This window comes from Ranitomeya variabilis, chromosome 5 (genome assembly GCF_051348905.1).
Source record: "Ranitomeya variabilis isolate aRanVar5 chromosome 5, aRanVar5.hap1, whole genome shotgun sequence".
In the NCBI taxonomy this organism is placed as follows: Eukaryota; Metazoa; Chordata; class Amphibia; order Anura; family Dendrobatidae; genus Ranitomeya; species Ranitomeya variabilis.
In genome coordinates this window covers 654,055,575-654,070,821 of record NC_135236.1, presented here as the reverse complement: position 1 = coordinate 654,070,821, position 15,247 = coordinate 654,055,575, and the positions used below count along the sequence as shown (strand labels likewise).

The 15,247-nt window shown below is 40.6% G+C and overlaps 1 protein-coding gene across 1 annotated transcript in view; it reads right to left on the bottom strand.

Annotated features, from left to right (window-relative positions):
- ITK (IL2 inducible T cell kinase) overlaps window positions 1–15,247 on the bottom strand; it is a 48,062-nt gene that overhangs the window by 22,111 nt on the left and 10,704 nt on the right. Inside the window, exons 3-6 of the mRNA XM_077266426.1 lie at window positions 8,662–8,766; window positions 7,723–7,804; window positions 6,558–6,686; window positions 739–773 (exon numbers count right to left, since the gene is read on the bottom strand). Of these exons, the coding sequence (XP_077122541.1) occupies window positions 739–773; window positions 6,558–6,686; window positions 7,723–7,804; window positions 8,662–8,766 (351 nt within the window). The remainder of the gene's footprint in view (window positions 1–738; window positions 774–6,557; window positions 6,687–7,722; window positions 7,805–8,661; window positions 8,767–15,247) is intronic.

Sequence of the window (15,247 nt, the reverse complement as noted above, 5' to 3'; positions counted from 1 at the left end):
CACCAGACCTGCACCCGATCGAGATGGTTTGGGGTGAGCTGGACCGCAGAGTGAAGGCAAAAGGGCCAACAAGGGCTAAGCATCTCTGGGAACTCCTTCAAGATTGTTGGAAGACCATTCCCAGTGACTACCTCTTGAAGCTCATCAATAGAATGCCAAGAGTGTGCAAAGCAGTCATCAATGCAAAAGCTGGCTACTTTGAAGAACCTAGAATATAAGACATAATTTCAGTTGTTTCACACTTTTTGTTAAGTATAGAATTCCACATGTGTTAATTGATAGTTTTGATGCCTTCAGTGTGAATCTACAATTTTCATAGTCATGAAAATACAGAAAAATCTTTAAATGAGAAGGTGTGTCCAAACTTTGCTCTGTACGGTATGTATTATTTAACAGCTTTAAGTGCAGTGAAACAATAGGATTAAATAAGAGGAAGCATTATAATATATAAGAAAAAAAAAACATTATATGTATTTTCCATGTTTAGTAGTTGGATTCACTAGTTCTCAGGAAAATTAAAAAAAAACAAATTCCAATCCATTATTTGCTCAGAAGTGCGGAATTTAGAAAAAAAAGGCCTTGGTGCAGACCGATATGTGTGACATGGTGGTTTTCCAATTAAGACCTATGTGATATTTTTCTACAAGATGTTGGCAAACCTTTCATGTTTTTACACTATAGTAATTTGCGGTGTCAATAATTTAGATTGTAGCTCGAGAATAAAAATTTTAAACTTACACTGTTGTCAACCGGAGTGGGAGGCAGTGGTTTCCCTGTAAGACAAAAAAATAATATATGCCGATGTGTATTTGATAACAGATTCCTTAACCTGGACATTTATAACATTTTAGACAATGCAAGCCTCATGGGTGTGTGACTTGTGGGACAAATAGGGTGGCTCTCCTGCGCTTGTTAAAGGGGAGGTGATTTTCCCTGAAGGTGACCCCATTAACCCTGATGACGTAAGAGCTTGTAGTCCCATCCCCAATATAACGCAACGTATCTTGTATCACTTATGATGCGCCATTAGGGGGGTGTATGATGCGCCATTAGGGGGTGTGAAACATTCGGAAATATTACGTCTTTGTTTACATTCTGAAATAATTCATGTTCCACTAAGGTTTGTTGTGGTTAGACCATTCCCTTATGTCATATAGGATCTGAGAACAAGGGTCATGTATGCCCTGATTTCATATGAAAATGATTTCCATATCAATTGTTAACAAATAAGTGTGACAGGGGGTTACTACAAATCTTTCAAACTCTCATTAAACCATACTTAGTTTATTAGTTGCCAAAGGGTGCACTGCTTCTTTTTTCCATCCCTGGAACTAAGAACTTTAGAAGAGGACCTGTCACCAGGTCAACAGTGGCCAGTTTTTGCTTTTATTTTATTCCATTTTCTTTTTAATCTGCCATAAGATTTTATCGCTTACTTTTGTAAAGATCAGAAAATTAGCTCTTAAGAAAAAGACCATATCTTGCGAACTGCTTGTCAGATATAAAGAAAAAAAAAGCCAAAATGAATACCTAGGAGAGAAGAAGGAATAAAGTATGGGGAAAAAAACAGGTCTTCTCTAAGGTCTTGAGTTCCAGAGATGGAAAATAGGAACAGTACACCCTCTGGTACATAGGAAACTAAGTATGGTATAAAAAGAATTTAGAAGGTTCTAATAAACCTCGGTAACACAGTTCATTTAAAAAAAAAATATTTGGAAATTCAACAAAGAATAACTGGCCACTTTTGACCCGGTGACAAGTAATCTTTAAGTAGGCATAACTGCTATGGTAAGGAGAAATACAATATGTCAAAAAAAGTTTTCACAGGGGATTTCCTCTGGACTTTAAACTCAACAGAAAAAGAGTAAAGCACTTTTGTTACAGAACCCCTCAGCACCCAGATTATGTTGTGCAGTTATATGTATGTATAATAGTTTCCATGTGAGAGGCATGTCCCTAATGCATCAGCTCACAGGCTGCGCCCCTGGGCAGAGGGGACAAGATATCCCCCTTCTGACCTCTCCCACCTTTGTAATTCCCACAGTAAATATCGGCAGGCTCCGGCCCCCTGCGGCTATTGTAATGTATGTCTGGCCTGCCGCTTTTCAATAGGCCTGCCCTCTGTACCTGTGTGATATATATTCTGTGACCTGTGAGTAAAGGGTTGTCATACTGGAAATACGTGGAGAAGCAGTGATATTTTATATGCGCCCATGTAATCAAGGAATTCCAGCCAGCGTCCTTCATTCACACTCCAGCTAAAGCAGAGTGGACCTCCTGAAACACGGGGTGGTACTAAAGAGGTACCCCAGCACCGTAGACCCCGTTACAACGTTCACACTCCGTTCTGCAGTGGTAGTGTGTTTGTTAGTAGCAACTATTCAAGACCATTTATGCTCCATTGTTTAGGGGACGGTAGACTGTTAACGCTTCCTAAACAGGCCACCATTTTAGCTGCTACTTGTGACATTTATGGTGATTTACCGTTTCTCACTGATGTAATCTTTTGATGAAGCTTGCGAAACATAGCATTCACTACAGGCATAGGAAATTCTTTGTGGTCAGGACTCTTGGCTCTACACACGAAGGGGCGATGTGTAAAAATGCAACCTCTTTTTATCTTTATGATATCAACAAGCTTCAGATTCTTCCACAACGACAGTTCCGTGTATCACAAGAACAAGAGACTATAGCACCAAAGTATACAGGTCCATGATTCAAGAGTACAGTGAATCATTTCTTATTTCTTCACAGCCATTACATCAGATCTAGGGCGCTACTGGGTCAGGGCGAAGGACCCTTTAAGGTTCACAGTGATTAAAATAAGTGATTTCCAAAATTACATACTCATATTATATACAAGCAACTTTGAGTCATCAACATGGAAAACATACACTAAGAAGGTAGGAACATGTAATGCCTCATTTCCCCAGCGGAGGTGCTGTGGGGGAATCAAATACTTACAACCAGATTAACTGCAGATCTGCTATCATATTCCCATACAGAAATACACTTAATGTGATCCAGAACACGTGACCCCACCTACAATGCTCTGATCATTTATATTTCCATATGAAAATAAAGAATGCTTTCTCCAAAACTCTACAGATGATTTTAAAACTCAAGTTACGGAACCTAAATCCCAAAGTCGTCTTCATTGATCTGTGCTCGCACAGATTTCAGAGTCTTATTGTTGCCTTTCGTAAGCAATTTTTGCAAATAGAAGACCGTCAGATGGCATGTGACCACTGCAGTCAATCATTGGTGCTGAATTGGCTGCAGTGGTCATCTTTCACTACCTACGAGAAGAGGAAGTCAAGAGTGCAATGAGGGATATTGGCAGCAGCACAGAGGAGCAGCATGGTTCAGTAGATGGGTGTTTTGTTCCTGGTAAGACAATCGTAGGTCCATTTTTAAGGTTTTCACACTTGCGTATAAAGTGGACGAGCGCAATCCAATAAAAAATCGGATTGCACACGGACCAGTGTTATTCAATGAGGCAGTGCAGATCTGCCTATTTTTTCTCAGCTGATTCTGCATGAAAAACAAATCGCAGCATGCTGCAGTTTCACTCCAAAATCAGACAATGTGACAAAAAAATCGCATGCCAAGTGGACCATCAGTATGGCATCTGACTTTTGCAGATACATTACAATTCTGTAGCATAGGAAACTGTAAATCAGGAGTGCACAACATTTTTTTAGTCCAATGGCCACTTCACCCTACTGAACCAATCTCAAGGGCCGCATAAAAATGTAAAAGGGTACTTACATGAATACATAACCAAAACCACCATCAGTACATTAAAACATCACCATAACTAAGTTTTGAGTATTTGTGGAGGATTTGGAGAGTTTTTGCTTAAAAAAAAACACTCTAACTTAAACTGAGTTTTGGGAACAGAAACTTGCCAAATCCTCCTCATAAACTCAAATCTCTAAGTTTTGAGATTTTTAAGTTTTAATTATAGCTTTTAAAATATGACGATGCAAAAACTTGTTTTTGGAAAAAAAAGCGTTTCTTTAGTGTGTGACAGCAGACAAATATAAAAAAAAAGATATAAGTCTGGTATCGCTGTAATTGCACCGACCAAAGAATAAAGTCATCTAATCACTTCTACCGAACGAGGAACAGCATAAAAAATAAATAAAACCAGTTCATCTGCTGTTGATTTGTTTATTCTGTCTCCCAAAGATTGCAGTAAGGCTTAGCTCACATTTATATAAGTCTGGTATCGCTGTAATTGCACCGACCAAAGAATAAAGTCATCTAATCACTTCTACCGAACGAGGAACGGCTTAAAAAATAAATAAAACCAGTTCATCTGCTGTTGATTTGTTCATTCTGCCTCCCAAAGATCGCAGTAAGGCTCGGCTCACATTTATCCTGCGCGCTACGCTGAGCGCTTACACCGGGGTTTCCATGTAAATGTCTAAAATATGTGATTCAGATGGAACCCCCGGCGGAAGATTCCCTATAATGAGGAAGATGGAGGCACTGTGGATGCCATCTGGCCCTTGATCCGGTGATGTCTGTCTTTTTAACCGTGCATAAAAGTGCGGTCGTCCACAGTTTTGTGTACCTCTGAAAAGATACCACTGAACAGAGGCCATAGGGCTAAAACAATATTTCTGTGGTAAAAATTAAATTATTTTTTCTTCACTGCATATGTGAATATGATCACTGCACCTCTAGATGAACTCATTGAGAGGTGTAGTTTGCAAAATGGGGTCACTTATGAGGAGTTCTGCTGTACTGACACCTCAGGGGCTCTCCCATGGGTCATGGCACCCGTAAACCATAACAGTAAAATCTGCCCTATAATATTGCACTCCTTCTGAGTTTTGCACTGTGCCTCAAAAGTAATTCCCGATTACATATAGGTATTGGAGCACTCAAGACAAATTACACAACAAACTGAGAGGTCCACTTTTTCCTATTAGTTCTTATAAAAATTTGGGGCTAAAACAGAATTTTAGTGGTAAAAATGTAATTACTCTTTCTTCACCACCCGATAGAATAAAATTCTGTGACACACGTGGTATTAATATGCTGACTGCACTCCTGGATGCATTTATTGTAGTTTGTAAAATGAGGTCACTTATGGGTGGTTTCTGCTATTCTATCACCTCTGCCATTGTGACACAGCACCCTCAAACCATTACAGCAATATCTGAACTCCAAAATGGCGCTCCTTCCCTTCTGAGCTTTGCACTGTGCCTCGAAAGTAGTTCATTTTTTCATATCATCCCTTTTGAAAATTGAAGAAATTGGGGCTAAAGCAACATTTTAGAGGAAAATTTAGCAATTTTCCATTGACTCAGTCCAATGTATGGAGAAATATTTGGTGCCCATTATACTATATGGAGCAATATGTGGTGCCCGTTATACTGTATGGAGCGCTTTGTGGGGTCATTAAACTGTATGGAGCACTGTGTGTGGCCATTATACTGTATGGAGCACTATGTGGAGCCATTATACTGTATGGAGCACTATGTGGGGCCATTATACTGTATGGAGCACTATGTGGGGCCATTATACTGTATGGATCGCTATGTGGGACCATTATACTGTATGGAGCACTTTTTCTGGCCATTATACTGTATGGTGCACTATGTGGGGCCATTATATTGTATGGAGCACTAAGTGGGGCCATTATACTGAATAGAGCACTATGTGTGTCCATTATACTGTATGGAGCGCTTTGTGGGGTCATTACACTATATGCATCACTATGTGGGCCCATTATACTGTATGGAGCACTATGTGTGTCCATTATACTGTATGGAGTGCTTTGTGGGGTCATTACACTATATGCATCACTATGTGGGGCCATAACACTGTATGGAGCACTATGTGGGGCCATTGCATTGACTATGTGGGGCCATTATACTGTATGGATCACTATGTGGGGCCATTATACTGTATGGAGCACTTTTTCTGGCCATTATACTGTATGGTGCACTATGTGGGTCCATTATACTGTATGGAGCACTATGTGTGGCCATTATTCTGTATGGAGCACTATATGGGGCCATAACACTGTATGGAGCACTATGTGGGGCCATTGCATTCTATGGAGCACTATGTGGGGCCAATACACTGCATGGAGCACTATATGGGTCCATTATACTGTATGGATCACGATCACTATGTGCGGCATTATAATGTATGGAGCACTTTTTCTGGCCATGCTGTATAATGGCCCCCGCATTATCTCCTATGGCCGCATTAGCTCCCATCCTGTATGAGAGTCCCCCATACTTTATGATGCCCCCACAGTCCTACAACATATTTTGACTATGACTTCTAATCCATTGTTCCCAGGCTTTATAGAGTATTTGATAAAAGTTATGCATTAAGCTATAAGTGCAGGCATACATTTTTTCTCTTAAGCGGAATATATTCAGAGTTTATTTGGGTGTAATTACAAGTATAATTATACTTGTAGTAATGTGTATAACAACATGTCTACCTGTATATAATATGCAGGGACTGACTACTGTATATACATTTCATGCCTATAACAAGGAGCCGAAACATGTCTGACTACTTACAACTGCTGCTTGGGTCGTATACAGTGCATCCTGCTGCCAACTTCTCCGTCTGGCAGCAACATCTCCACCGTCCTTCCACCCAGAAATTGGGGTGATACTTGGGCACCAGACAATGATTGCTCTTTGTCACTGGGTATAAAGTTAAAAACATCAGCCACTGACAACCACAAAAAAACCCACATTACTCGGTTATAGCGGCTTAAATTCGTAAAACCACATTTAGGCTATGTGCACACGTTGCGGATTAGGCTTAGGAATTTCTGGTGCGGATTCTGCATCTCTTGGCAGAAAACGCAGGTGCGGATTTGTTGCTTTTTTTGTGCGGATTTTGTGCGTTTTTTACCCCTGCGGATTTCTATAATGGAATGGGTACAAAAACGCTGCAGATCCGCAAAAAAGAAGTGACATGCTACTTCTTTTAATCCGCAGCGTTTCCGCACGGAAATTTCCGCACCATCAGCACAGCGGTTTTTTTTTCACATTGATTTACATTGTACTGTAAATCACTTGCGGATCTGCAGCGTTTCTGCACTGCAAAAAATGCAGGAAATCCGCAACGTGTGCACATACCCTAAAGGGAATCTGTCATCCGTTTTTTGCTATGTAATCTGAGAACTGCATGATGTAGGGGAAGAGACCCTGATTCCAGCAATGTATCACTTACTGGGCTGCTTGTTGCGGTGCTGAAAAAAAATCACTGCAGATCTATCAGCTCTCTGAATGCTGAGCTCTGTATAACCCCGCCTACACTACTGTGGTGGGGGCAGGGTTACATTGTGCAGGAGGACTACCTGGCACAAGACTACTAGTCGTCTAGTGATAATCTCCTGCTAATAAAACTACACCAAGCAGCCTAGTAAGTGACACATCACTGGAATCAGAGTCTTTATCCCTACATCAAGTTGCTCTCGGATTACATAGCAAAAACCTGCTGACATATTCCCTTTAAAGGGGCATTCCCATTTAATAAAGGGATGACATATCTTAGGATATGTGGGGGTCCGTGCTGCAGTTCTAAGCGCAGTACACATTAATACTGTCATCTGTCCATCCTCAGGATCGGATGACGTCCCCGAGGCCTCCATCGATCATCAGCACTATGTCATTTGATTGGGGTAAACCCCATTAATTTTCCTCCTACAGACTATTCACATTTTGACCATACCTTCTTTAAGATGCAGAACCCATTCTTGACGACTTTCTTTGTCCGGGGCAAAGATGTATAGAAAATAATTATCATGGACGACCTGAGGAGTGGGAAAGTTCAGATTAGGTGAAATATTGATGCTATAATATTATTCATGAGTGGGGCACATCATTCTATGCACCCACAGATGATCGTAGGTTCAATTCCCCTATGGGGGCTAACAAATACAGTAGAAAGTGAAAAAAAGGTTGTAAAAATATGGAAAAAAAATAAAAAAAATCTAAAAATTAAAATCACTCCATTAAAAATAAAGAAATAAAAAAATACACACATTTGGTATCGCCGCATTCATAAAAGTCCGATCTATCAAAATCTAAAATAGATTAATCTAATTCGTAAACGGTGTAACAAGAAAAAAACCCCGAAACAATAGAATTGTCACGGATCCCGACTCCGTGGTGTAACTAATTCGCCTGCTCTCACACGTGACTTGGGGTTGTGTCTGCAAGGCTTAATCTATCTCCCCTCTCTCAGTCCAGCATTCAACCTCTGTCCTATGCTGTAATGGGAGCATAAATCACACACCGACCCAGGCCACACACCCGCTCATACACGCTGCCACCACTCATCGAACTCACGGGCGATGAGTCCCGGAAATATTAATAATAATATTGTCTACCACCCATAAGGCTCACACACCTTAGGCTATGGATTCGTTAGAACATTCAAGGTTCAACTTGTTAAAGTTTATACTTTAATACAAAAAGGTTCAGTGCTTACAGTAAGAAAAAGGTATAAAAATATGATAATAAAAAGACATACAACTTATGCAAATTCATTCAGAAGTACAATGACTGTTTGCTTCAGAAAATCTAGAATAGTCATTGGTGGAACGCAAAGAGGAGATGACGGCGGCAGACTATTCCCACCATACCGTAACTCTTACTCATGACTCACCTGGAAAGCGTATTTGTTCCTGCAGGCAATTGTGACATCTGTGGTCACTATTTCTACACATTTGATACGAGGCACTTCCACAAAACCACGAAGGCTGCGCACTTTCTAGAAATAAAATAATATTCAATAGTGAATCTTAAAGGGATCAGCACCTTGTGATGAGAAGCTAGAATGACAAAACATTAAAGGTTATGGACATATTTGATAAGGAAAAAATGATTTTTATACATGTTGGTGATAAACTTTATTATTATTTGTTTAACCTTTATTATTTTTTAGACACCACAGAAAAGCAATTTGTAGCCTAATCTAAATATCAGTGTCGGAGTGTCCCTCTCAGTAATATAGGCTGGATGTGATATCTGTGTGTATCCAGGGTGCTGAGGTTTTGAGTAGCCTATTTATCATCACATTTTCCATTGTACTCTTTCCTCTTCATGTGCTTACATCCTTTTCTATAGCCTGTTTTCTTTATCCTCCTTGGGAAAGATTCCTCTTCTATCCATGCTGTGGAGATCTGTGTACAACCCCTTCCACCCCTCTGCTGCTATCTCTAACACTGAGAGAAAGGAGAGGGAGAGCAGAGAGGCAGTGGCATACCGCTAATAATGGCAGACCACTTGGCCACTATGGGGACCGGAAGTCTGGTGGGTCGGTGTCACCATCAGGGGGCCCCCTCCAACTGTATTCGCAATTGAAAGCAATGATGGAAGAGGGAGCCATCAGCGGATGCTCCCTCTTCCGTCATTCCCCCGTGCATCTGAGGTCTCAGTGCAGCAGGCCGCCATGACATCCTTACATCAGGAGTGCTGTGCAAGGCAGTCCAGACAACATTCTGCAGAGACAGAAGCAGCAATGGAATGGGAAGAGGTGGGATTTTTTTCTTTAAATCAATTAGTACTTTCTGGGGGCCATCATACTATGTGGGTCATCATACGATTTGGAAAGCTATTTGGGGGTCATCTATGGGGGACAACTTACTGTGTTGGGGTAACTGTGGGGGTATCAAAGTTTGCATGGGAGAACTTTGTAAGGTCTGCAAAGTTGGGGGATTTGCTCTTCTGTGACCTCATTGAATTTTTTTTTTTTTTTTGGGGGGGGGAGTGCAATTAGGACTTCTGCTATGGGGCCTCACGATTGCTATGTATGGCCCTGCAGAGAAAGCTCTTAGGAGTAGAACTTACAGACATTTTCAGCAGCGAAATGATAGAATTTTTTTTAATGAAGACTATTGAGAAAGTTGCTTAACTTTGCACCAGTAAATAGTCCCTGGTCAGTCACATTTTTGAAAAGTTGATAAAAATGGCCAGTTGTCAAGTTAACAAAAGCCTAGACCAGGGATGTATAAAATCAGGGGCAAAGGAAATCATTTGGCATTTTTCACACCTGTCGGATATGACGCTGATTTCTACACAGATTCTGTGACCAAATCATTTGAATTCCTTGGAAAATCCAGGATTTTCAATCCTGGTCACGTGTAGCAGAAATAAATTTGGATGCTGCGGAATATAATCAGGGCGGAAAAAACTTGTAGAGTCTAGCAGATACATCAGTGATCTGTGGCCACTGAAAGAGAGCCCGGCGAAACGCCTCTTTCTTGAAGGCATCTCCAACACCTCTTTTGATTAGCTGGCATCAGAAGTGCGTCATGGCATAATGATGATGCCGCGCCAGGCCAGGTAATCAAAAGAGGAGTTGGAGATGCCTTCAAAAAAGATGCGTTTCGCCTACCAGCACCAGGCTGACTAATCAAAAGAAGGGCTGGCAGGTAGGTGGGGTTTCGCTGGGCTCCTACAGGTCAGCCACAGATTACTGACTTGTCCACTGGACCGGGTTCTGATAATTGATTCGTACTATCTCTAATAAGTTGATGCTACTAAGTCAAGGTTTAACCCCCCCCCACCATATGACAAAGCCGATAATCCTTGTGTAGAGCAGCAGCCCAACTAGAGGACATTTGCAGTAAATCAAGAGCAGAAATCCATGTCTCAGCCGTGGATTTCTGATGCAGAAATACTAATTGGCTTTTCCATTGAAGTGTGAACATACCCTAAGATTCCGAACATGTAGAAGCAACAGAGACGCGGCTGAGCCATAGAATAGCTGAGTGGGCATTTCCTACTATTTCCGAAGTGTCAGCGGAGTTGTAGCCCAAGTCTGAGCCCTTTTACACCTACATAATAATAGTCAGAATTTCATAAGTAACCCACCACTGGGTCAACAGTGACTTTACCATTTCACTGGAAGGCCAGGAGTATAGAAAGAACGTGAGTCAACCAGAGATGGTGACCATGGATGAAGTTTAGATCAATGCAGATCTCAGAACTATAATTTATTTTCATTCATTATCTTTCTATTTATCTGTCAGCTCTAAGAAACATTTAATGACATCAACAAACTTTTGCTATCTTTATGAATGATTGTCTTGTTCCCACACAGAGGAAACGAGCACAGTTTTAAGTCTGGTTAATGCTTCCGAGCAAAAGCATAAATGCCTCATATTCAGTATTTTTCAGACAGCATGGAAAACACATCTGGCTCACATTTACTAAACTGTTTAATACACAGCTGCATTCACAGCCACATGGATTAATACAGTGCTGCATTCGCAGATACATCGATCAATACAGTGCTGGATTCACAGCCACATAGCTCAGAACAGTAGTACAGTGCATTACATACTGCTGCTTCTGATCATGTACTAGATAGAAAAAGAAGAGCAGTTATCCCTCTCCTGCCCTGTGTGTTGTGTAATTGTGTTATTCATCATATACACACATAAGACAACTTATTTTGAAAAGTTACTTGAAATGACAGGTTCACTTTAATGTCTGGTAGCTTAAAGATATTCTAACTTTAGGAATAGCAAAAAGGAAAGTTTCCCAATTGTAAATGGTCATTGATGTTTAAGCAAACCTTGCCTAATTTAATATTAATAGCAAATATAAGAAAATTTGTACAATTAATCCAAGAAATAGGTAAAACCCATCTTTCTCATGACCAGACATACTATTAGCTTACTGAAGGATCAGATTACAGCTGCTCATTGAAGTTTTTTAAGCATATGACAGAGTGAGAGAGATGAACACAGACATGGTGCAGCTGCATGGCAGTAAGTGCTGCATTCCCAGCTACACTGCTTAGTGCTGCTGTATGATGTCCTTACTACCTGGGAACACACACCACGTGGAGATAGGAGAGCGGGATCTCCTCATTTCACTGTGTGCTGTGTATGAAAAACATCAAAGCAGCTAGTCTACAGAGACAAAAATTAGAGATAGAGCCTGCAGAAAGGGAAGTTGAAAAAATGCAGGATACTAGTCGCATAATATGTGATACGATTCCTTATGTACACACACGACAGCTTATTTTGCAAAAATTATTTGAAAGAAGGAATATAAACCAGCTCACCCGTGATGCATAAACCAATCCTCGGGAGCACGGACCCGCTGTGTTCAGGCGTATAGAGTCCAAAAAAGAAAAGAATGTCCAGCTTCACCGAATCCGTACAAAAGTTTTCTTTATTCACATACTATTAAGCATAGAGGACACAGACTTCAGCACAAGCCATATGGGTAAGAATCTCAACGCGTTTCTGGAGACTAAGCTCCCTTAATCATGACATGATCCTCTATGCTTAATAGTATGTGAATAAAGAAAACTCTTTTTTATGGATTCGGTGAAGCTGGACATTCTTTTCTTTTTTTAAAATTATTTGAGACTAAATATGTACTTTAACCTCATTGCACACCCTGCTGTTGTATATGTGTGCACAGCCAGGGAGCACATGTATGGAGCGGGCTCTGACAACGGCATTTAAATAGCGCGATCACTGGCATCCACCAGCTTCCTGTGATGAAAATTGTAGGGGACCAATGAGTTATCACGGCAGTCGAGGGCCTGATAATCGCTCCCGTTACTGCCCTCTTGTTACTCCTCTGAATTATACACAGTTTTCTAAATATTTAAAAAATATAAATCTGAGAATTGTGACGTGCATTATTGTTCACCCCATGCAGTCTGCTACCCCTAATTAAAATCCTGAGTGACCAATTTTCCAGTGTGTAATTTATCCTCAGTATACCTACAGCTGTTCTGTGAAGGCCTCAGAGGTTTGTTTGAGAACATTAGGGATCAAACAGCATCATGAAAACCAAGGAGCACACCAGACAGGTCAGGGATAAAGTTGTGGAGAAGAGTAAAGCAGGGTTAGGTTATAAAAAATAATCCAAGCTCTGAACATCTCACAGAGCACTGTTCAATCCATCATCCAAAATTAAAAGGAGTATGGCACAACTACAAACCTACCAAGACATGGCCGTCCACCTAAACTGATATACCAAGCTAATTAGAGAAGCAGCCAAGAGGCCCACGGTCACTCTGGAGGAGCTGCAGAAGTCTACAGCTCAGGTAGGAGAATCTGTCCTCAGGATAACTATTAGTCGAGTACGCCACAAATCTGGCCTTTATGAAAGAATGGCAAGAAGAAAGACATTTTTGAAAGCAAGCCATAAGATGTCCTGTTTGCAGTAATTGCAGACAAAGGTGTTTTTACAAAGTATTGACTCGTGGGGAGTACAAATGCACGTCACAATTTTCAGAATTACATTTTAAAAATATTTTAAAAACCATGCATCATTTCCTTTACACATCACAAATGCTTGCTACTTTGTGTTGGCACATCACATAAAATCCCAATAAATTAGATTTACGTTTGTGGGTGTAACATGAAAAAAATGTGGAAAAGTTCACGGGGTATAAATACTTTTTAAAAAAAAAAATAAAGAAAAAATATAGCTCTCAGAACAAAGGGAAGAAAAAAACAAAAGAGCAAAAATGAAAACTCCGCCGGTCCCAAAAGGGTTACAAACTAAATGTGACTTTAATCTGCCTGAACATTGTCTAACTTCAAAAGTTGGCATGTGACAAGTTCTAGCCACATAATTTTGATTCAACGGCTTTGATAAAAAATTTATTTTCTACATAACATTAACCAGAAAGTGGCATTGGCGTCACACTGAACGCTTCCCACGTTTCTCATATGCGTGTGAACCCACGGGCAGGATACCGGTGTACAATGTCTGTGTGTCATAATCTAATTTCCTGTCTATTATTAGAACTTCACAGCCTGCCCAGTAATATACCGTATATTTACCTACTGATAACGAGGTCGGGTAATATACCGTATACTTACCTACTGATAACGAGGTCCGGTAATATACCGTATACTTACCTACTGATAACGAGGTCGGGTAATATACCGTATACTTACCTACTGATAACGAGGTCGGGTAATATACCGTATACTTACCTACTGATAACGAGGTCCGGTAATATATCGCATACTTACCTACTGATAACGAGGCCCGGTAATATACCGTATACTTACCTACTGATAACGAGGTCCGGTAATATACCATATATGTACCTACTGATAACGAGGTCCGGTAATATACCGTATACTTACCTACTGATAACGAGGTCCGGTAATATACCGTATACTTACCTACTGATAACGAGGTCCGGTAATATACCATATATGTACCTACTGATAACGAGGTCCGGTAATATACCGTATACTTACCTACTGATAACGAGGTCCTGTAATATACCGTATACTTACCTACTGATAACGGGGGCCGGTAATATACCGTATACTTACCTACTGATAACGAGGCCCGGTAATATACCGTATACTTACCTACTGATAACGAGGTCCGGTAATATACCATATACTTAACTACTGATAACGAGGTCCGGTAATATATCGTATACTTACCTACTGATAACGAGGCCCGGTAATATACCGTATACTTACCTACTGATAATAAGGCCCAGTAATATACCGTACACTTACCTACTGATAACGAGGTACAGTAATATACCGTATACTTACCTACTGATAACGAGGTCCGGTAATATACCATATACTTACCAACTGATAACGAGGCCCGGTAATATACCGTATACTTACCTACGGATAACGAGGTCCTGTAATATACCGTATACATACCTACTGATAACGAGGTCCGGTAATATACTGTATACTAACCTACTGATAACAAGGTCCGGTAATATACCGTATACTTACCTACTGATAACGAGGTCCGGTAATATACCGTATACTAACCTACTGATAACGAGGTCCGGTAATATACCGTATACTTACCTACTGATAACGAGGTCCGGTAATATACCGTATACTTACCTACTGATAACGAGGTCCGGTAATATACCATATACTTACCTACTGAAAACGAGGCCCGGTAATATACCGTATACTTACCTACGGATAACGAGGTCCTGTAATATACCGTATACATACCTACTGATAACGAGGTCCGGTAATATACTGTATACTTACCTACTGATAACGAGGCCCGGTAATATACCGTATATATACTTACCTACTGATAACGAGGCCCGGTAATATATCGTATACTTACCTACTGATAACGAGGCCCGGTAATATACTGTATACTTACCTACTGATAACGAGGCCCGGTAATATACCGTATACTTACCTACTGATAACGAGGCCCGGTAATATATCGTATACTTACCTACTGATAACGAGGCCCGGTAA